This window comes from Suncus etruscus, chromosome 3, assembly GCF_024139225.1.
Source record: "Suncus etruscus isolate mSunEtr1 chromosome 3, mSunEtr1.pri.cur, whole genome shotgun sequence".
Lineage (NCBI taxonomy): Eukaryota > Metazoa > Chordata > Mammalia > Eulipotyphla > Soricidae > Suncus > Suncus etruscus.
Window position 1 is genome coordinate 88,640,239 of NC_064850.1, and position 24,731 is coordinate 88,664,969.

The window sequence follows — 24,731 nt, forward strand, 5'->3', positions numbered from 1 at the left end:
TTCCCTCCTCGGAAAACTGGTTACTGAAGAATAACTAACATAAATCCATACCCATATAAGCTGTATTTGGGTCTTCTACACGGAGCAGACACATTACGGAAAGCAAATAATAACCACACAGAGAAAGCAAAAGAGCAAAATTCCCTATTGCCCTTTCCCCTTTTTTCTCCTTGGCAGATTTGATTCTCATTGCAGTTTGCTCAAACTTTTGGAAGTGATTTTAGGGCACTCCCCCCAACTTAAGATTTTAATAGCCAATAAGTATGAAGTTTATTTGCATATTGCCAGTCACTTAAGCAGCAGTGGCGTGGAAACTGTCTTACTCCAGAGAGGAACCCAGCCACTCCTAGCAGACTTGCACTCCTCTTTAAAGGAGCCACTTGCTCTTCTCCGCGCCAGTCTGACCCGGGTTCCAGCTTGTTCCAGTCTCCGACTCAGGCAGCCAGTGCCAAGACTTTTAAGGAGAGGAGCGTGGGGAGATGCAGAGCAAGACATTGCTCCTGGCGCTTCTGGGTGTGTGGTTCCAGATTCTAACTGTCCCCCACGGAGGGGTGGCCGCCGACAACAGTAAGTTGTGCATACTGACTTCCCCAACCTATACTAGGGACAGACACTTCTTGGAGCTCTGGGGAGAGAAAAATGTGCCCTGAGAATTCTAGCAAGAACTGAAGAAGGGAAGGGCAGGGCAGGGAAGTAAATCTTTCACTGCACCTCTGATCTCCACTCTCACTGAAAGCAGTTGCCAACTGTCTACTCTCCCAATTCTCTCTTTCTCTGTCTCTCTCTCTCTCTGTCTCTCTCTGTCTTTCTCTCTCTCTCTCTCTGTCTGTCTCTCTCTCCCTCTCTCTCTCCTTCCCTCCCTCTCCCCTCTCCCTCCCTCTTTCCTTGTAGATTAGGCTCACATATTAAAGTTTAACTCAGAAATAAAACAACGTTTAATCAGCTGAGCCTAGGGGGGACAGGAGGTGGCTAGGGTTTGTTTGGAGGGCAGCAGAGCTGGAACGAAAGGAATGCATTGACCAATGTGACCCTGGCTCCACAGCTCTCTTGGCTCAATTCAGCTCCAGGCTCTGTGAGTGGGAGCTTGGTGTAGAAAGCGTCCAACCCGTTGGAGGCGTTAGAGGGATCCCTGAGGGCATGTTCCTTCTCTGCTCCAAGTCCAAGTAGAGGCCTCCACTCTTGCACGCTTGGCTTATTTTTGTTCCCAGAAAACCTATCCAAGGGTTGCCTTTTCTTGAAAAAATGTGGCGCAATAGCCAGCAGTTTGGGGCCCGCTGGCTTGGAGCTTAGGGAGTTTGCTGTGAGTTATTCTGGTTCTGTAAGTGGAACTCTTCTCTCCTACTGTTGCAAGCCTAGGGGCCTCAGTTGAGGACTATGGGTACGGGGCACACAGAGCAAAAAGATGTATTCCACTCCAGGGTTAAGAGTTCTTTTTCCTGATAGTTTATTGCTCAGATCAGGGTGCACACGTGATCTGCTCAGAATATCGCCTTCTTACCTTGAGCTAATCGCAGCAATCAAAAATATCAACCGACTAAATGGTTTTTGAAAGGGGCAACTTTTTTTTTTTTGTATAGTGAGGGCTATGTTTTCCGTTAGAAGCGACTTGCTCCTAGCCAGTTTGCAGCTAAAACTTAATTTCTGTACTCAAGTGTGGGGGGGAAGAGATTTTTTTTTGGCTAAGCTAAAAAGTTGAATGAACAAAAATGCAAGATTTTTTAAAAAATCTCTCTCTCTCTCTCTCTCTCTCTCTCTCTCTCTGGGTGTGTGTGTGTGTGTGTGTGTGTGTGTGTGTGTGTGTGTTTGAGAGCACTGGACATTCTATTAGAAACTCTTGAGTTCTTGTGCACTGGTGAAGTGTGTTGTATATTGTACTGAACATCGTTGTACTGAAATTCAATCACAAACAACTTTGTAACTGTGTGGCTCCTTGTGACATAATTAAAGATTTTATTAAAAAAAAACACAAACACCTTCAGTTCTTAGGTAGAGTATACTCCTCTGTATTTGCCATAAGCTCATACCACTCATACCAGTGGTTGTGTTTATCATTTGCATTTGATAGAAGTGAGCCAATAACTCTAACCATCAATCAGAACTTAATTATTGATGTTCTTTTGGAGTGTGTGTACTTGTGTGTACAGAAAACTAATGAGAGAGAGAGATCAAACAAATGTGGGAGAGAATTACACTATGATTAAGCTCTTTGTTTTTGCATACAAATATTAATTTTATGACTGATAACTATAAATAGTCTTTAGGGAATCCTGAAAAGCTCGACACTACTCTTTCTAGCACCAATAACATATCCTTACAAATTTACCTTGAGAGCACATTTCTTCTTAGCCAAATTTTATTTCCATGAATTATTATCTACATTAACATAAATTCACTGTTTTATATACATATTTTAGTGGCCTACTTATAACTTTAGGTATAAAAATTATATAGTTAGAAATACATTAATTTGGGGTTAGAGAGACAGTTCGGAGGGTAAGATACATGCCTTGCAGAGAACCAGTACAGGTTTGGTTCTCAGTACCATACATCTCAGTGTGTGATCTCTGAGCACAGAGCTAGTAAGATATGGCTTATCACCAGGGTTACTCCTGTCTCAGACCATGCTACACTCAAAGTCAAGTTACGCTCAAAGTCAAGTCACTCTGCTTCTATTTAGAATATTTTCTTAGTAATTAATTAGGACATGCCTGATAAGAATATATCAGCATGGTTATTCTGATACCTATGAGGCAACATACTTTAGGCATTTTTAAATATAAGGTAACATTAATCTTTAAAGGGTCCTGGTAAAATGTCTTATAAGAACAATGTTATGAATGTCATTTCCATAAATGGAAATGAGTTTCTAAGTAACAGTAAAGTAGGTGTAGTTTATCTGTTAAAGAAGAGGAACCTCAGTTTGTATTGGTACATCTGAACATACTAATTAAATAATTAGGTTCCAGTTTACTTTTTGTCACTATATGACCAAAGCCATTATGTTTAGATTAGTATAAGTTTGAAAAAGCATATTTACCTGTTTATCTTTAGGAAGCTGTAGTCTTTGTTAGGGGCTACAAACAGAAGTAGTATGAAAATTCCTATCAGATCACTGAAATGGAAAGACTAATTGCAGAAAACAATTATGATTTCCTATATAAAAGTGCCATAGCAGGGCTAGAGCCATAGCGCAGCAGTAAAGCATTTACCTTGCATGTGGCTGACCTAGAACGAACCTGGGTTCAATCTCCAGCATCCCATAAGGTCCCCAAGCCCAGAGCGATTTTTGAGCGCATAGACAGGAGTAACCTCTGTGCGTCACCAGATGTGGCCCCAAAACAAAAAGTGCCATAGCAATGAAAATATCACATAGCATATAGAAAGGTACTATTTTTCTTCCAATGGTTTCTTTATGCTTTGTGTAGCACCTGACTGTGTTCAGGACTACTCCTAACATTGTTTTCTGGAGTCATTCCTATGGGGCTCTGGAGACCATATGATGTGTGGAATGGAACCTGGTCAGCTTGGTGAAAGGCAAGATTACACCTTTAGTACCTCCCTGACCCCTGTGTAACTTTTGAAACATAAAGTGAAATAAAAATCTCTCCAAATACAACTTTGTTTGACATGTACAAAATCTAATTTTGGCATCTTTTATTGCAGATCTAGAAAATATTGACTATAGGAAATAGGGTATCCCAATAAACATACAAATTACTCTGAAGCAAGAGATGTATTGAAAATATTTTTGTGTGGGGTGGGGGGAAATATACACAGTGCCCTTTAGGAATCTTAAAGAAATATTCTATTAAAGAATATTTCAAAGTTACTAGTAATACCAGGCATAGGGAAAAAAAGACTAAACGTCTATTCAGAATGATGTGAAATAATTAAATTATTTCAGGGGGCGACCTCTGGAGGTGCTCAGGTCTTTCTTGCTCTGCTTTCATTGAAACAGTCCAATTCTCTTTGTTGTTGTTTATTTGTTTTGTTTTGAGACCACACCTGGCATTGCTCAGGGATTACTACTTACTCTGTACTCAAGAATCATGTCTGGTGGTATTTGTAGGACCATATGGGATGTCGGAAATTGAAAATCAGTCAGCCTCATGCAAGGAAAATGCCCTCCCACTGACTATGGCTCTGATCTGAGTACTCCAATTCTTAACCATTAATTTGGCAAATAGGTGACAGGAGAAATTGCTAGGTTATTCATAAAGTTTATTCTTCTAAAAGATTAATAAAACATGTTAAATAAGATTTTATCTAATTCTGATTTGACACGTAATATCTGATCCTATTGTATGTAACTCATTATAATTTATTGCTTCATCTTTATTTTTATTTGTGGTTTTACTATTGCAATGTTACAGATTTTCAAATTTTGAAGTGCGAAAAAAAGGTAAGTTAAGATAAAGACATTAGAAGTATTTTCAAGCAACCTCAGCTACTTCACAAAACTTTTGAATTTTTAAATCTAAAATCTATGTGTAGAAATTTCTTTCTTGTTTTTGTTGTTTTGTTTATTTTCATTTTGGGGCCACAGCTGTGGTGCTCAGGGACTTCTCTAAGTTCTTTGTGTAGAGGTTGCTCTCAGACATGCTTGGGAATCATAAAGTATTTCAGTTCAAGCCCAGGTCTCTAGCCTGAAAAGCATATACTCAGACCATTGATTATCTCTCTGGTCTCAAATATTCACTTTTTATATTCATATACTGGATTCATAGGCTTATTTTGAGCTTTTATGTTTTAACTTGACAAGAAGTTAAATCATATTCCCTAATATAACTTTCCTTAGACTATATTTTACAAGCCTGCTTTTTTTAAATTTAGTTTATATTTATATTATCTTAAGTATACTTATTTTATATTTATTTAAATTTAATTGGTTCATTTTTTGTATATTGTTTATTTCATGGATTCTTTCCTTATAATTTTTATTTTACTGTTTGCAGTATTTATCAAAACTTATATTTAATGACTAGAATGTCAAAAAATAGACTGATGGGGGCTGAAGAGGTGGCGCTAGAGGTAAGGCATCTGTCTTGTAAGCTCTAGCCTAGGATGGACCACGGTACAATTCTCCAGCGTCCCATATGATCCCCCTCAAGCCAGGAACAATTGCTGAGTGCATAGCCAGGAGTAACTCCTGAGCATCAAATGGGTGTGGCCCATAAAACCAAAAAAAAATAAAAATAGACTGATGTTCTCTTCTACCTACTCATTATGATATTAGCTCTGAGGAATCAGTAAATTCTTTCTAAAATCAATTTTAATATAGCTTTTTTTAAACTTTAAATATGTATAAAAGACTGAAAAGGCATATTTTGGTAAATAAATATTTTATGAATGAAGTATGACTTACATATAATACATATTTCTTAATAATGCACTAAGTATTTTTAAAATACTGTGAACTGATCATCTTGCTATCAGTTCAGAGCAATTCCATCACAAAGGATTCTCATACATTTACATGTTTTTGGTGCAAATATTTTTCATGCTAATGTAAAGTAAACAAACTTCCCTTAAGCAAGCCTCATTGTGGGAAAACATTTCTTTGATATAACCAGAGATCTAGAAAGAAAAATTAGAACTATAGAACACAAAAGTTGTCAGTTAATAGATATTCTCTAGAAGTATGAACAGACACCAAGAGATCTTCAAGATTCTGTTTCCTACTTTTTATCCAGGATTAGCAGCAAAACTAATTTTTAACTAAATTAATTATATATACATATATATGGGGAGAGAGAGAGAGAGGGAGAGAGAGAGAGAGAGAGAGAGAGGGAGAGAGAGAGAGAGAGGGAGAGAGAGAGAGAGAGAGAGAGAGAGAGAGAGAGAGAGAGAGAGAGAGAGAGAGAGAGAGAGAGAGAGAGAGAGAGAGGAGGGTCCGGGAACAATATCCAGTTGGTAGGGCACTTGCTTTGCATTCAGCTCACCTGGATTCATTCAATCCCTGGCATCCCATATGGACCTTTGGGCATCAGCAGGAGTGATTCCTGAGTGCAGAGTAGGGAGTAATCCTTGAGCTAGATATGAGCCATAACTCATATATATTAGGGAGAGAGAGAATAAAATTAACTAAGATATTCCAATTATCAGTGCATTTACATAAAATTGTATATACACACATTCACATGTATTCATGTACAAGCACTGACTAAAAGATAGGATGTAAAAGAAAGAGAAAACAGTATTCTAAACTGAATTATCTTTGGGGAACACTCCTTGAGAAGGTGAATCCTTGGAGATCACTAGGGCCACATTTGTTGTCTCTGAAAGACCAATGGGGCTGAACTCATGGTCTCATGTGCAATATATGTGTTCTCTGATTTGAAGCACGTACCTGGATCTTGTTATTTTAAGGTTATTGTTGTCAACTTTGGTCACCATTGGGGCATCAATTATTCACTTGCAATACACATTCACTGTTTTTAATTTTAGAAAAAAAACCTCCCACTGGTAGTACTTTTAATCTTAAACTGTTAATCTACTAAATAAAATAAATAAGTGAATGACAGTCCTCCAGTTAACCACCCCTCTATTCTTTTTCATTTTCAGGAAATGGAAGAAAAGATTTTCAAGACATTGAAAGCAAATTTGCCTTAAGGAACCCTGAAGACACAGCTGAAGATACTTGTCACCTTATTCCTGGAGTGGTAGAATCTGTGGCTAACTGCGAGTTCAATCACAGCAGCAAAACTTTTGTGGTGATCCATGGCTGGACAGTAAGAGACTTTTTAGAAAAAAGTAGATTGTTGGGAATCCCATGATAATTTGCACACCTAAATTCATGCTACATCGTTATGACTTTATGTAAGTCATAAGTAAAGACAACCCTTGTTAGGGGTAAGACATTGGAATCTAATGATTAGGTTTATAAATAACCTTCACCAGAGAATGCTGACCTTTATTTGACCCCAGTACTTCCTGATGTTCGTTCCAATGCTGATGTCAGCATTCCTGTACCGGGGAAAAATATATACATCATCATTGTGGAGAAACATGTCATAATTCTAATTCATGCAACACTTTGCTTAAGGATGAAAAGGGGGAGGGTTGGAGTTGAATATGAAACTGTTTATTCTGGTTCTAATTTTGCCATTCTCTAGTTCATGTCACTTTTTATTTTTAAGACTCAGTTAACTGAGCTATAAAATAAAGAGAATAAATTAGATTTCCCTTTACTTCCTACATTTTCCAATTATAACATTTAGGCAGCATTTCCAGAGATAACAGGTACCTAGGCAAGGAGCTAACATGCTATAAAATGGTAAAAATTAAAAATATAACTGAAGTAGTTTCTCCAAATATGCCAGCCAACCACTTTTCTTGATATAGTTCATGCTTGACTGCATTTAGTTTACAAATATTCAATTATATAACTACTTACCTAGTAATGAGATTTTATTATTTATTACCAAGGTTATAGGAGATGATTATATACATTATTTCTGTTATATTAAATATTATGAATATAATAGTAAATACTAAATTTAAATAAAATCAATTACCTCAAATTATTTCTTTTTCTTTGAAATTTAAATGACTAACAAATGACAGTTCTAGGATTAAGTGTAAAACTCTATAGAAATGAAAGCAACTATTTGGAGAATTTATAGATGTTTATTTTAATAAAATAGGTCTATTAACATATCATAGAGAAATTTCTGACAAATATCTTGTACTTTGGTGGGGTGATGTAACTGTGTACATTACCTCATTAACATGTGGAAATGTAGACAAATACTATAATTTAAAAATTAATAAGTAATTTTTAAACTTGTTCTTCAAACCTGTGTCTCCCTTCACCATGTATCTCACTTTCTTATCACTATATCCACTCTGGAGAAGCCTGTGCTCTCTATTGAACACATACTTCTCCCTCTCTCTTTTTCTCTGCTCACATATTTCTAAATTAATTTTAATAAAAACTATCTTGTTTTGCTAGAAATTTTTTTAAAGGTTTCAGGCTTGGGGAGACAGCTGGACAAACTGAAAAAAAAATGCATTGCAAGCAGGAGCCTTATGTTTAATCCTTGGCTCTGCTCTGTCACTCCCTCAAGCACTACTTGAGGAATAATCCTCAAGCACTTAATGAAGTGCAACACAAAATTTAAAACATTAAAAATAAAAGGTTTAAATAGGGAAAAGTAACCTTCAGTATTTTCAAAGTATTTTGATTGTATATAAGAACTTTACTCAATACTTGTCACAACAGTTTAAGCTTAATATATAAAACAGGAAAGATGAAATTATATTCAAATAACTCAATTTTCTCCATAGGAGAATTTTATCTTTTAGAAAATATTGTATATGTGAATTTTGCTTGATTTCTGACCTATTCTTGGATCTGTTCTCAGTTGTGCTAATGACTTATTCTTGGCTCTGTGCTCAGGATTACTTCTGGCAGAGCTCAGGGGAACATCTGTGGTGCCTGGGCTAAAACCCTGAATGAGCTTGTGCTGGGCAAAAACCCCACTTTTTGTATGATCACTTCGGTTTACTTGTCTTTATATTTGTTTTGTTTTGGTGCCATACTCATACTCTACTCAGGGCTTATACCTGTTTCTACATTCAGGATTTACTCGTGGTAGAATTCTAGGGCCACTTGTAGTGCTGTGGATGCCATGTGCAAAGCAAATGCACTACCAATTGTATGTAGTGTTTTTCAATCCTTACTTGAGGATCTTTTTAAAAGAATATTACCTTTGCACACCAAAATGACACAAATAATCTATTACCAGAAGATAATTGTCTGGCTCTAATTACTCCTAAGCTTACTTGTAATTTTCACACAGCATTTATCCTTCTGACATTTTGAATAACAGTTTTCAGAACTTTGGCCATTTACCATATACTGAGTTCCATTGTGTAGAGTTGTTAATCTATGCTTTAACTCCCCAGTCAAACTGATCTTATTTTTACTCAATGAGTTTTTTGACTGGATTGGGTGAATAAACTAGTAGGAGACCTTCAATATAGCTGTAGATTGAGAGTAAATATTTTAAGAATTGGTAGTAATGGGGCCAGAGAGATAGCATGGAGCTAGGGTGTTTGCCTTGCATGAAAAAGGATGGTGGTTTGAATCCCGGCATCCCATATGGTTCCCTGAGCCTGCCAGGAGCGATTTCTGAGCATAGAGCCAGGAGTAACTCCTGAGTCCTACCGAGTATGACTCATCCTCCCCAGAAAAAAAAAAAGAAAAGAAAGAAAGAAAGAAATAAAGAAAGAAAGAAAGAAAGAAAGAAAGAAAGAAAGAAAGAAAGAAAGAAAGAAAGAAGGAGAGAGAGAGAGAGAGAGGGAAGGAAGGAAGGAAGGAAGGAAGGAAGGAAGGAAGGAAGGAAGGAAGGAAGGAAGGAAGGAAGGAAGGAAGGAAGGAAGGAAGGAAGGAAGAAAGGAAGGAAGAAAGAAAGAAAGAAAGAAAGAAAGAAAGAAAGAAAGAAAGAAAGAAAGAAAGAAAGAAAGAAAGAAAGAAAGAAAGAAAGAAAGAAAGAAAAGAAAGAAAGAAAAGAAAGAAAGAAAGAAAGAAAGAAAGAAAGAAAGAAAGAAAAGAGAAAAAGAATTGTTAGTGATTTAAGAAAATTTCTAAGATACTGCTAGGGAAAATAAAACTTTTTCAGAGTTGAAGTATGTGAGTATTAGAATTCCAACACCTTTATTTAGGGTTATTTAATACTTAATATTAGTATTTTCTGTTAAGTTTAGAAAGAAAGGGTTAGATTAGTTGTTAGAGATATCTTTGACTAGGATAAATTGGGTTGTTTTTGACTTGAAAACTTTGCCTATACTTAAGAAATTATAGTGGGAACTTAAAGCAAGTAAACTTTTCATGCTTTATCTGAAGTAAACTGCATAGAAATAAAAATGTAAATAAAAATTATTTAAAAAAACAAGACCATCCATACAGACAAGAGACTGGGTGGGTAATGACTGCATCAGCAGATTCAACCATGTGGTATAAAAGGAGAAAGATAAAGAGACTTTTGCATAAAAAATAAAGTTCTGTAGCTTTGCCATGACAAACCCAAAAGAATGTTTATGATGTGGTATTCACTGAGCACTCCTCAGAAGGACATTTTAGACAGTTCTGGAGCTTTAGTTTTGACAGAACAGTGTTTTAAGTTTAGTTTTATTGTTGTGATATGGTAATTCTCATTTGGGGCTGGAAACAATTATTATTGCTTCATGAAAAAGCAAATGCTTTTCTATTTTCACTGAAAAATCAATTTTATGATTATGTTTGAAATAGTTTATCACTGAGAAGTTTAGAAACCACATATTCTCAAAAGAAATTTGCGATTATGGGTAATCAAGATAATTTGGACTTAACTTCTTATTAGATGACCTACAAAGGTTAAAACAGTGCTAATAGTATTAGAAATAAATAGTGAAGACCTAGCACTAGAAGCAGAATCTTTGAAAATGATTGCTTTTTTAAACCATAGAGCACAAAATATGAAAATTTATGCAGATATGCATATTCTTATTGTTAGGAATATATTCATTACTAATTTATATCTAAAGAATAGACAAATAAAATGAAAACATAAGCCTGAAAGAACCTACACATACCATATTTTCCGGCATATAAAATGACTGGGAGTATAAGACGACTCCCTAATTTGCCAGTTAAAACATAGGTTTAGGCCTATATTCACTGTATCAGACAGAACGTTCCTGTGCTGCATGTGCTGCATGTATTCCTGTGCTCATGTAACACAGTGAGCCAATCACAACAAGCAAAGGTTCAAAGGTTATACTGTAATAGACTTCCTCTCTGACTCTGGCCAAACTGAGCAGGCTTTTTACAGTGTAGATTCGGGTCCAGAACACTGTCTAATTTGCATGCATAAAAAGCCTGCTTGAATTGGCTGAGTTAGATAGGTGGTCAGAGCAGCCTTGCAGTGATTGGTGCAGGATTGAGTTGGAAAATTTGTTTTGTGGCAATATTCAGACAATTTAAGTTTAGCAGCATATTGAAACATTTTTCGGGATATACTTGGCATATAAGATGACCCCCGATTTTCGGTTGACTTTTTTTTTGTTTCAAAAGTCGTCTTATACGCCGGAAAATATGGTAGATCAAATTCTACATCAAGTTTTTGATTTGGAAGTTAAAGACCTACATTTTTTTCTATCTGAAAATGAAATAGGAAGAATATGTTATGTTAATATCCCTTTCAAAAAATATTAAAGGACCAGAAAGATAGTACACTAAAGGATTCACTTACATTAACATCAGCTAGCCTGGGTTTATCCCTGACACTACATATGGTCCCCCGAGCCTTACCAGAAGTTATCCTTGAGTAAACATTCTGTTGTTTTGGTTTTTTCTTTCATTTAATATAGGTGCATTGGGTCAATACATCTTTAATGAACTGACAGTACAGTGAGTATTTTAAGAATGTTTGTTTTGTCTTCTTTAGGTGACTGGAATGTATGAGAGTTGGGTTCCAAAACTTGTGACTGCTTTATACAAGAGAGAACCAGACTCCAATGTCATCGTGGTGGATTGGCTATCTAGGGCCCAGCAACATTATCCAGTGTCTGCAGGTTACACAAAGTTAGTGGGAAAAGATGTGGCCAGATTTATCAACTGGATGGAGGTAAGTCTGAAAGAACTAAGCTTACCAGTCCAAAACAGATCACTTGTCTAGAGCTAGACAGATAGTCTTAGTTTCTTATTATTTAAGTATAATTATTTGGAGAGCAACTCAAATCTTCAGAATAAGAAGTTATTATTTTTAATAACATAGTGGTAAGAATTGTATAGCTATAAAACCAAGGCAGAGTCCTGTTTTGACCTTCCTTTGATATTCCATAATAAATATGCTTGCCAAGATAAAGAATGTAGACTAAACAATAGTTCGTTAATTTAGGAGAGAGGAAATATGTCATGTCCAATCAAATATGACTTTTCCAACTAGGTAATCCTTGATAGAATACCAGTTTCTGAAAAATTATCAAGAGCACTCATTAAATAAAATTAAGTTTTAGTATTTGATATTTTGAAAAAATATTCCCTTTATTCCCTTTATTTTTATTTTTGTAAAATCTAGAATATCTTTCTTTTCTCTTTACCTTCTAAAGGAGGAGTTTAACTATCCTCTGGACAATGTGCATCTCTTGGGATATAGCCTTGGAGCTCATGCTGCTGGTGTTGCAGGAAGTCTGACAAACAAGAAAGTCAACAGAATTACAGGTAAGGAAGCAGCATATCTTGCCTTATTATAAAACAGTTGAAATATCCATTATTCTGAAGAGAAGCAGATTGTCAAATACCCATATAGTAATAAGTAATCACTTATCATTGGAAGTCTTTTTTTTTTCTGAAGTAAGATAAGAAGATACTGTTCTTGATCCCACAGGCTTATTATCTTCCAGCAATAAAAGAGAATTAAAAATAGAACAGAGATAAGCGTTTAGGAGCCCCAGAGCTTTCTGAGAATCTGAGAAGTCTACCTCTCCCCTTCTCTTCTCCATGCTTTAATAATATAACTATGCTTAACCTTTCCTATATGTACTTGATAACATTTAAAAATACCAATATTAAAGAATATTGCAAAAAGAAAAAAAAGTGATGTGGGTCAGTATAGAGCAGTGGTTTCCGATCTTTTTTACACCTGCAAATCAGTACCAGTTCATGCACCTATCTCGAAACTAGCAGTTAGTAACCTTTGCAACACACCTTTGGGCAGAGAAATAGAGTGTCAAGTTTAGAGAAGAAAGAATCCATAATTATTTAAATATCTTCTAACTAGTGTCAGATGTGATTTACCCATTCCCAAGGAGAGGTTAGTGGCAGAAAGCCTGCCTTAAAAGCACGATCCTCTTGCCAACACTACCTTAGAGATCCCTGGCAGCACAATGATGCTGTAACACAACATGTACTATAAGGTGCTCCTCCAAGGTGTGCAAGCACTAAAATCCCCTTTCCCATAACACAATCAAGTATATGACTCTTGTCACTCCAACAAAGGCTAAAAGACATTGGAGAGAGGAAATTAAATTTACAGAAGGAAGCAAAATCATCTTGAGTGAAAATTGAAATATAAATCAATTTAGGGGATTCAAATTCATGTTAAAAGAAGATAAGTATTTTTATGACATATAATTGGCTCAGTTAGTACAAGAACTAATAATAATCTCTGTTGCTGTCAATTAAAAATAAAATAATATATAGGTAATGGACTTATATATAAGCAGTGGATTTATATATAAGTAACTAGACACTAAAACAACTATAAGAATTATTTTAATATTTTGGTTCCATTAAGGCCTAGATCCAGCTGGGCCTACTTTTGAGTATGCAGAAGCTCCAAGTCGCCTTTCTCCTGATGATGCAGATTTTGTAGATGTCTTACACACATTCACCAGAGGGTCACCTGGCCGAAGTATTGGAATCCAGAAACCAGTAGGGCATGTTGATATTTATCCTAATGGAGGCACATTTCAACCAGGATGCAACATTGGAGAAGCTATACGTGTAATTGCAGAGAAAGGCCTTGGAGGTAAAGTTCTATTTTTAACTTAGTAGCCAATCTTACCTATTTTTCACAGTATATGGTTTAAACAAATATTCTTTTTCCAGACATGTTTCTGAAGAAGTCTATCATGTTTTATATGATCACTTTAGAGTTTTAGTCCTGTAGTCAGACAGTTTACTTTTATTTATTATGTTATAGACTAAATTAAGTACTAGCAGGGATCTCAAACTCAATTTACGTGGGGGCTGCAGGAGGCAAAGTCGGGGTGATCCTTGAGTGCAAAGTCAGTAATAAGCCTTGAACATTGGGGGTGTGTGACCCAAACAACTAACAAAAAACAAACAAAAAAAAAGATTCCTCTTGGGCAGGGCCACAAAATGTTGTACGAAGGGCCGTCGGGTTGTGAGTTTGAGACCCCTGCTAGTATAAAGTAAAAGAAAGATGAGATTTAGATTTAGATTTAGATTTTATAACATAAACTCTTACCTTGCCACAGTGTGGTTTACTTAGACTATAGTTGCTAAACCAGCAGAATGATTTGAATTTTACTGAAATTAGAGATGTTATTCCAATTTCTTCTGTCAGCTATGTTTTTTTTCTGGCTTATATGGTTTTATTTTGGAGGGGCAGGAATTTTTATTTAGATTTTCTGAGAGCCTTCTTTAAGTGTTACTCAGGAACTATGCAGTACCTGGGGCTGAACTCAAACTTCTACATAGAAACCTTAGAAATTTCTGACTCTTTCAGCTATATATGAAAATAAATCAGAAGTAGATTTTAATTTAAACCTTATGATACTGTAGATATAGTATAAGGATTAAGGCAATTACTCTGCACATAGACAACCTATGTTTGGTTCCTGGCACTGCGTATGGTATCCTGAATACCAACAGGAGTAGTCTCTGAGCACAGAGCCAGGAGAGAGTCCTAAACATTGCTGGTTTTAGGTCAAACACCAGCAACTCCAAGAAAATATTATTTGTTTAATCCTATTATTTCTTTTAATATCTATGTTACCATTATTTGTTTAATCCTATTATTTCTTTTAATATCTATGTTACCATATGTATAATTTGTTTAAAGAAACCATTACAAATTATGTGAACTAAAGGATCTGTCTATCGTCAAAATACTCAGGTCTTTTGTACACAAGTTACAGGATTTAGACCCTATTACTATTAATTCTTATTAACATTTATGATAATAGCATACTATTATAACATTACTATTTCTATATTCATGTGATAAAAGTGCTTAGTTGGCACTTCTCAATTATACATATTAAATGTGATTAAATACTAAAACTTTAAGTCTATGCCCTTTATGGTATAGTTTCTAATAGTGTGTGTGTGTATTGAAGCATCTAGAAGTATTTGATTCTTTCAAACAAGAGAATAGTACTGTAAATGGATGTTTATTACAGCTTTATAAAAATGTAAAAGTAAAGTACTATAAAAATTAAAAATCTCAGTAAACTTTGATATTTCTAGATGTAGATAAGCAGCTTCCACCAAGTCACCTCCTTAAATAAGATCTTTATTCAAGCATTAATAGGACTAAATCTTGAGGTCACTTTATTTTAACAGTATCCCTAAATCATAAGAGTAATGCTTACTAAGAACTTTCAAGGAGTTGAAATATCCAGTGTCTCTCTTATTTTTCAGATGTAGACCAACTAGTGAAATGCTCCCATGAACGCTCCATTCATCTTTTTATTGATTCTTTACTGAACGAAGAAAATCCAAGTAAGGCCTACCGGTGTAATTCAAAAGAAGCTTTTGAGAAAGGGCTCTGCCTGAGCTGCAGAAAGAACCGTTGCAATAATTTGGGTTATGAGATTAATAAGGTCAGAGGCAAAAGAAGCAGCAAAATGTACCTGAAAACTCGTTCTCAAATGCCTTACAAAGGTAAGTAGATAATTTGTAAATAAGAAAAATCTCTAATTTTATTTTTATTATAATTATCATATCACAAGAAATTATACTGTCCATTACAATAGAAGCAATGATATTACTAAAAACTGAGTCTTTCTTTGTGTGTATGTTGGTAGATAGTTTTGACTAATCCTAATTTTCATTGCCATATTACTCTGCATGCTTGCCTCTTTTCTCTTTAATTGTGGTTATCAGGTTGGGTTAGTCCATCAGTACTCAATATGAATTTAAAACCATTCATCTAAGGTCAGCAAACTATGGCCCATGACCAAAACTAGCACAATACTAACTTTAGAAAACAAAGAATTAGGGGCTGGAGAGATAGCACAGTGGTAAGGTGTTTGCCTTGCATGCGGTCAACCTGGGATGGACCTGGGTTTTATTTCCAGCATCCCATATGGTCCTCTGAGCCTGCCAGGAGCGACTTATGAGCACAGAGCCAGAAGTAACCCTGAGTACCACCAAGTGTGACATAAACACCCCCCAAAAAGAAAACAAAAATTTATTAGGACAGCACTTTGTGCATTTATATTAGCACTGAGTCAGGCTGCAAAGTTGAGTAGTTGGACAGTGAGTATATCACCCCCAAAGCCAGGAATATTTATTATCTGATCCACTATAGAAGTAGAAAGAGTTTTATAATGCTTAAAGTTTGCTTTACTTACTTACTTACTTAAGGTAAGAAGTTATTTTTAAACTTTAAAATATAGCTATTTCATGACTTGATAAGGTGGTTTAAATCAAGGGGTATATTAGATGATTTAGAGATTGGTAGCATCTATAATCAAGAAAGCTCTTGGGAGAAGTTAGAACATTTAGTTTCTTTTTGGGTGGAGGGGGTCACACTGGCAGCACTCAGAGGTTACTCCTGGCTCTGGGCTCAAAAATGACCCTTGGGAGGCTCAGGCAAACATATGGAATGCTGGGAATCGAACCACTTTCCATCTTGGATTGTCCGTGTGCAAGGCAAACACCCTACCACTGTACTATCTCTCCAGCCTCAGAACATTTAGTTTCTTGATATTTAAGAATAACCAAGTAGAGAAAATACTTTAATCTTTTGAGGACAAAATTTATATCGTGAATTTAATTTATGCTGTGCTAGACTGTAGGTGAATGAAGGGTATAATGATGAATCTCTGATCTGAAAGCTGTACTTACACATCAGCTATACCTATGAAATATGAAGAAACATGATCACTTAAAGTTATATGGTAACATGTCAAATATACTTGGTATAGGTGCTATGGAACAAGGATTACCAAAGAAGATGGTATTCATAGAGAAATATTTTGGGTGTTTTGGCCTCTTGATATTATATCATTTTCAAAGATTTTAGTTTTGCTTGAAGTTTCAATTCCACTTTAGTTTCTCCTGTCTACTACAAATCACACTTTTTTGAAAGGGAATCAAATTAAAGGTCTAAATTTCCTGTTAGTAGACATTGTAGAGCTATAAGGAAACCCTTTCAAGATAAGTTGATATTTGTTTGAGCATTTGTTATCTGAGCACTAGTGAGGTACTGTGGCTCTGAATTATTTGAGTTATGTGATATTTCCATAAAGACTGATCAGTATTTGTTCTGATTTTTTTCTCCCCTACAGTCTTCCATTATCAAGTAAAACTACATTTTTTTGGGACTGAGAGTGACACACAGACAAACCCAGCCTTTACGATCTCTCTGTATGGTACTATAGCTGAAAGTGAGAACATCCCTTTCACTCTGTGAGTAGCTACATGGCATTCCCTCTTTCTAGCATGTGGGTTTATCATGGCACTGTGCTCTACCAAAGCCATTGCTATAAGGAACAGAAAAGAAATAGAGTAAAATGTAGAAAATATTTAATGAAGGAACAATGTCTGACAGTAGTGCCAAAAGTAAGCTGTAAGCACTATGGTGTGTTGGCAAAAGATATTAAATTAAAATAATTTTATGGTATAAGGTATTCATTACAAGTGATACTTGTAATAGGATAAGTTAGAAGCAAAGTAAGTGCAACATTGAAGTAACAGTTAAGTGAATCGTTTATAAAAATAAATGAAATCTATCTATATTCTAAGATTCCAAGGGAGCCTATTGCTTTCTTTTTGAAAATAAATTTACTCAGTTAGCCTCTGAAAACTTATTTTAAGTAAATAAATAGGAAATCTCCTCTCAATTGTACAAAAATAAGTACTTCCTTTCTAGATTATTACAATATACATAATATCACTCATTTAGAAAATAAAACTACACTAAACCAAGACTTCCTAACTATCTCCTAACATTTAGTTTTCATTCAAGAAATACAACACAGGCAAGAACTGCCCAAAATATCTTGGATTAATAATGTAGTTGACTTTGAATTAAATTTTGATCTTTGCATATTCAGAAACCTTTACTAATGACTTATTTTATGTGATTGAATTTATATAACTACACTCGGGCCTGCAACCCCCAATTTGAGAAGCTACATTCTTAATCATAATGATAGAAAACAAGAAAATATGTTACAAAAAGTAAAATAAACTGTAATTTAAAAAGAATTGTAAATTTGTTGTTATTGTAAATAACAAAGAATTGCATGTATAAAGATTGCACAAAGTGAACATATCTGTGCACATTAGTATTGGTAGAAGGGAAAGAAAGGATGAAAAGAAGGAAGGAAAAAAGAAGGAAGGAAAAAAGAAGGAAGGAAAAAAGAAGGAAGGAAGTAAAGAAAGAAATAAAGGAAAGAAAAGATGAAGGCAAAGAGATCATTTTAATTTTTAAAATAATTTTAAAATATACTCAATGCATTGAAATCTTTTTTTAATATTTTTATTTATTTAAACATCTTGATTACAAATATGATTGTGATTAGGTTTCAGTCATGTAAATAACACCTCCCATCTCCAGTGCAACATGCCCACCACCAATGTCCCAAATCTCCCTCCATCCCACGCCCCCCACCTGTACTCTAGACAGGTTTTCCAGTCCCCTCATTCTTTTTTTTTTTTAATATATTTTTTAAGTAACATGATCATATTTGGGTTACAGTCATAACCGAACACCCCCCTTCACCAGTGTAACATTACCCCCTTCCCCCTTCCTATCCCCTGCCTGTATTCGAGACAGGCATTCTACAATTGTTTTTAAGTTCAGTAAGTTGTATTTTTTTTCCTTAAAGGAAAAAAGTAAAAAAAAAAGTAAAGGTGTGATAGTAGCAATCGCCGTTGTTTGCATAGGTCCAGAAAAATGGGGAAAATGGAAAAAAATCCTTGACCTGGTTACTAAAAAGGCCTCACCTCAGTAATACATTGAAATCTTATGTCTAGAACTCAAGAATAAGCCAGAGCTATATAATTAAATAAAACATATATATATATAAAGTTATATACTCAGTGCTCTTGGCTTTGAAGCAAAATGGATAGTGCATTGGACTAAATACACTAGTGCCATTTACACTTGAATTTTATTTTTTACATCATGTAGGGTTTTTTTTACATTTAAAAAATATTCTCAAACTATAATACTGTTTATATGTAGGGAAGGAGAAAGAAAAAAGATAAAACAGATCAGAAAAAGGTGCAAAAGGGGATTAAAAATATAAACTAATAAATGCATCTCTTTTTTTTTCAGACCTGAAGTTTCCACAAATAAGACATACTCCTTTCTAATTTACACTGAGGTGGATATTGGAGAGCTGCTAATGCTGAAACTCAAATGGGAGAGTGATTCATACTTTAGCTGGTCAGACTGGTGGAGCAGCCCAGGCTTTGCTATTGAGAAGATAAGAGTAAAAGCAGGGGAAACTCAAAAAAAGTAAATTAACTTTTCTTAATTCACTTAATTTCACTATATATATATAAATATGGACAGTATTTTTGGATACTTTGACATACAAGTAACATTTAGTAATAGTTGTATTTAAAATTATATGACCTAAGTAAATTATTTCAGCTATCAGTCTACAAGCCTCTACAAGTCTATGGGTATAAAAATAAGGTTGAAAATCAATAGCCCCAGATAATTGAGCTTATACTTTTTTTAATTTGTTATTTAAAGCATTATAATTTACATAGCTGAGATTAAGATATACAGTGTTTTAGCATCAATATAACCACCAGTGTCAACCTTCCTCTGAGACTTCCAAATAAAACTTCATTCAGAATTGTTGCTGATAAAATTATGAATATAAATAGCTTAATATGAAAAATATAAAAATATCTATGGAAGTAGATCAAAGGGTTGGGGCTGATGTTTTGGAGAGGAAGGTCTGGGTTTGATATCTATCATAGATTGATCCCTTGAGCAGTAACAGGACAAACTCTTAAGGATTACTCAAATGTAGGACCTGATCATTGAAGATGTAGTCTCAAATAAACAAGTTTTTAAATTACCTTTACTCCTCCAGCTGTTCTATTTACCACACATTAAGAAAAGGGGATGCATAGTTCACTCTTGACCCTAGTATTAGGGGAGAAGACAGAGGAGGAAAGAAATCAAATGGGAGAGGAAGATCAGAAAGGGAAGCAACAGGTGGGAACATAGGTCAGAGCTTTGGTTTTACTAGGGATGTGAGAATATATATATACCCAAAGAACAGCTTCAACAATCATGAAAAATGGGATCTAAACTGCAACCACTGAACTTTGTAATGCTCCTTTCAAGGTGGCAGATGGGGTAGGGGCTGGGATAGAAAATGGAGTATAGGAACACTAGTAAAGGAAAGACGACACTGGTTGTGATGGCTAGTAATTTACTCTATATATACTATATATATAAATATGTCAAAACAGCTAATCAAAATGATCCAATCATTTAAAATAAGTTTTAAACAGCTCTAATAATATATTTTTAAATCATGATTTTACATCCCAGATGATGTGTTCATTTTCATTTCTTTTTACAGGGTGATCTTCTGTTCCAGGGAGAAAGTGTCTAAACTGCAAAAAGGAAAGTCAGCTGTAGTATTTGTGAAATGTCATGATAAGTCTCTGAAAAAAAGGTCTGGCTGGTAAGCATCAATGGACTTAAAGCTTTATGCTATTCAGTGATGTTGTTTTATGTCTTATGCTTCACCCTCTAATTAATAAACAAAAACCTGCATCACTGATCTTTATGGTTCAAATCATAAGGGGATCTTTCATAACCCTTCTGTATACATGTCATGCTGGAATATTTACTTTTGGAAATGCTGCATCTTTTTTCTATTTCTGCCAAATATAGCCTCTTGATAAGGTCAGTTTTTAGATTTTATTTTTGGACTAGTTCACAATCCTTTATTTTTTTTTACTGCATTTTCCTGCTTTCTTTACAATACTTTTGTTTTTTGTTTTGTTTTATTTTTTGGGTCATACCCAGTGGCGCTCAGAGTTACTCCTGCTTTGTGTTCAGAAATTGCTCCTGTCAGGCTCAGGGACTATAGGATGCCAGGGATCAAACCCGTGTTTGTCCCAGGTCAGCTGTGTGCAAGGGAATGCCCTACCGCTATGCTATCACTTTGGCCCCTCTCTACAGTTCTTATGCACAAAATCATGAAACAACAAATTAATAATCATCATTCTAGATGAAACTTTTTCTTTTGTCATTCCCCAGGGAAGCAGAAAATAAGTTATAATTTATAATCTTGATTCTCTTCGTGATAGCAGATTCTATGCAGAGAGCCTAAGGGCAACTAAAAGCAGCCACCCACAAACTCCCAAAGAGCTTATAGAATTATGAAGTTAAAGTGTAGAAGATACTTCCTTTTCTTTCTCAAAACAACTCCCTGGCTCTTTTCCATCTGACCTTTAACGCTAATCCATGTGGCAGCTGTCAGCCGAATCTTTCCAAAACGTCAGTACTAAGTGGAAACTAAGCATGTGATTCCCCCATCCCCTCCTGAATTCCTTTGATATGACAATTTATTTATTCTTTTACTCATTCTCCTGCCAAATGTCAAGTGCTAATGGTATATATATATATATATATATATATATATATATATATATATATACATATATAAAGAGGTGAAAGCTTAAATTATGTCATACAAGACAAATACCACAAACAACAGGAAAGCCATAATATCATTTAGAAATAGAAAATGTAATTGCTGTAAGTTTGTCTCCTCTTCCTAATTACATTTGTAAACAAATGTGAATAAAAGTTGTCTATTAAAATATATTAAAGATACGATGTTGTTTCCTGTTTTCAACTTATATTTTAAAATATATTCATGTCCACTGTGAATAGGTTAGAAAAATATAAGTAAAAGGTAAATAAGATCATTATGATTCTATCATCCAATTAACAATTTATATTCTTCAGATTTTATGAATGTTAATGTATGTTTTAATTTTTATTATAAATAAATGATTGCATATAAACTTTGAGTGACAAAATAAAGTCATTGATTAAAAATTAAGAGCACCCAAGATAAATATAAGATCAGAGAGCATTTACTTGTATTAAGCCAGGCAAAATAATGAAATATTAACTAAATAGAGAATTTATTCTGATTTAGTTTTTATTATCAGAAATTTGAAGTTTTTGCCTTAACTTTTATAAGCTCCTAAATGAAGTTTCATATATGCACTTTGTCTCATACAAATATAACATAAATAGCACATGCATTGTACCAAAGTTATTCTCCATAGTAAATATAAAAACAAAAATTCAAAATGTTGAAAATTAATTACAGCTACTATGGATAATTTTTGTCATTTCATATATTTTTACAACAATATATCTGGAGGGGCCCGAGTAGTGGAGCTAGTGGTAAGGCATCTGCCTTGCCCACACTAGCCTAGGACAAACCATGGTTCGATCTCCTGGGGTCCCATATGGTCCCCCAAGCCAGGAGAGATTTCTGAGCACATAGCCAGTAGTAACCCCTGAGCATCATTGGCTGTGGCTGCAAAACAACAACAACAACAACAGCAACAACAGAAAAACACCTTACAATATATCTGGAAATACTTATTCCTCATCTGATTGAGGATTGAGACAATATTTATTTAAATATCAATTTAGGCAACTTAAATATCAATTTTATGCACCTAAAATTTATCTAGGAAATAGTTAAAAATAAAAATATTAAACTGTGTTTTTTCTCTGTGACTGAATTAATTAATAAAATTAAAAAGGGTTTTGGGAGGTGAGAGATATAATACAGAGGGTAGAGCATTTTCCTTGCATGCAGCCAACTGGAGTTCAATTGTTGGCATCCCATATGGTCTCCCAAGTTCACCAGGAGTGATCTCTGAGTGCCAAGTCAAGAGCAAGCCTTAAGTATTGCTGGTGTGCCCTTAACCCCAAGTTATTTTTCTTTCATCTGATAACACTTTAAAAGTATTATATCACAAGAAAATAAAATGAGTAAATTGAAATTTCATTTGCCAAGTTTTAGAAATGAATGTTGTTAAAAATAATTTGTCTTAGTCCTCTGGAAATATATTTATTAAAATGTAGCTAAGTAGAGAGAATGGTTCTTTATTTCTATAAGCCTGCCAGTGTCTCAGATTCATTGTTCACAACAACTCTTGGTTTATTCTTACAACCTTATTACTAAACATCTACTTTAATACTTTCATCGTAAAGTAGATTTAGTGGAATGATTGCAAAATATTAATACACTGCTTTTCTTCCTCTTATTTTTCAGAAACCAGCTAAATCTGAAAAAGTAAGAATACATGAATTCTGTGAAGAATAAAACAAACTTTGACAAAGAAGCCCAGTGCTTTGGGTTATTATTAAATATATATATTTTCCCAAGTATTAAAGTCAGCAATATGCTTGTTAGTTATTTAGCACAACCTCATATACTGAAAAGTTGTATCACAAATATGATGTACATAGTGGCCAAATAATACTTCTAACATTTAAAGAGTATATATAAAATGTTCTGTATGTTATACTTTAAGAAAAAATGAGAAGTTCTTTGGGCCTATGGTAAAAATTAAAACTTCTTCATGTAATGAATATAGTTATAACTTAAAAAATGGCTAGAAACTACTACTATAACTTATATTTTGTATATTCCTACTTATACCTTCTCTTAGAAATCAGAAGATGAATTTTTGTAGTATAATATAGACCCATTAATTTAAGAGTTTAAACACCTGATTTCTGTGGTAATGATCATCCTTTTACCATTTGACATAAATTGCCCAAGATAAAGAATGGAGAATAGATTTGAAAACCCACTAACCCCTTAAAACACTCTCTGTAATTGGTTACATAATAATTTTGTTTAAAATTTCATAAGATATGTAGTAATCTTTACAGTCCAATGTTTAAGATTCTCTACTCCTTTTCTTGCTTTATCTTAAGATTCTATTTTAACAGTTTTCTGTCTAGGTAATTCAAAAGAGTCTACAATGCTTGAATGACATGTAACTTTAACTATAGAGGAAAAATTATGTGTAATTTTATTTTAACATTTTCAAACTTACATTTAATATTTGAGTCATTTAGTATCCAGTAGTTAATACTCCATTTTTGGTTTATATCAATCTTATTGGGGGATCTCTTTTATCTTTGATTTAATAGAAAAATATAATTTTGTGTCATGCAGATGGCCACAAATTTTAAACAAGAACCATTTTATTAAGAGATAAAAAGTTACAGAGATGAGTTGATAAAGAATTTGAGAGCAGGGGCCGGGTAGGTGGCGCTGGAGGTAAGGTGTCTGCCTTGCAAGCGCTAGCCAAGGAAGGACCGCGGTTCGATCCCCCGGCGTCCCATATGGTCCCCCCAAGCCAGGGGCGATTTCTGAGCACATAGCCAGGAGTAACCCCTGAGCGTCAAACGGGTGTGGCCCAAAAACCAAAAAAAAAAAAAAAAAAAAGAATTTGAGAGCAATCATTAGAGTCCTCAGTTGCCCATAGCCACATGAAATTCCATGAAAGTTATTTTTAACAACTAGATAGAAACCAGTAATATATTTGTAAGCTAAATTTTATATTTTAGTATGATTTTCTATATATTAATATAAAATTATGAATATTACATTTTAGACTATTGCTAGTAAAATGAACTATAAACATGTTAGTATCTTAAAACATTCTCACACATGAAGCTCTGCATGCATGTTTTATTTTTCAGCCTGGTTTAAAAGGTAAAGGATAAAGAGATATATTGGAATGTATGGGATGGGACATTGGCCTAGAAGTGTCAGAACTATAGAAATTCATTTGAGAAATATGGTTGTGCCTATATAAAGTAAGATGAATGTTGTGGTTAAAAAAAAGAGCAAGTTGAAATGATTTAACTCAAAATAATAAAATAATGTATATTTGTTGCTGGCATCCCCTTCTATTGCTAATTTAGTAAATTTCTGGGTTTGGGTTTTGACCA

At 34.5% G+C, this 24,731-nt stretch overlaps 1 protein-coding gene across 1 annotated transcript; it reads left to right on the top strand.

The window, feature by feature from the left end:
• The first annotated feature begins 334 nt into the window (after positions 1-334).
• On the top strand, positions 335-23,317 carry LPL (lipoprotein lipase). The gene is made up of 10 exons (XM_049770965.1): positions 335-567; positions 6,565-6,731; positions 11,433-11,612; positions 12,097-12,208; positions 13,284-13,517; positions 15,158-15,400; positions 17,032-17,152; positions 19,029-19,211; positions 20,302-20,406; positions 23,035-23,317. Coding segments are annotated over exons 1-10 (1,434 nt in total). The 5' UTR covers positions 335-479; the 3' UTR covers positions 23,036-23,317.
• The last annotated feature ends 1,414 nt before the right edge of the window (positions 23,318-24,731 follow it).

Excerpts from the sequence above, each read along its gene's own strand:
- LPL (XM_049770965.1), top strand. The coding sequence starts at position 480 with ATGCAGAGCAAGACATTGCTCCTGGCGCTTCTGGGTGTGTGGTTCCAG. Across the intron at positions 15,401-17,031 it reads TTCTCAAATGCCTTACAAAG|TCTTCCATTATCAAGTAAAA; the intron begins GTAAGTAGATAA and ends TCTCCCCTACAG. Across the intron at positions 19,212-20,301 it reads GCAGGGGAAACTCAAAAAAA|GGTGATCTTCTGTTCCAGGG; the intron begins GTAAATTAACTT and ends TTCTTTTTACAG.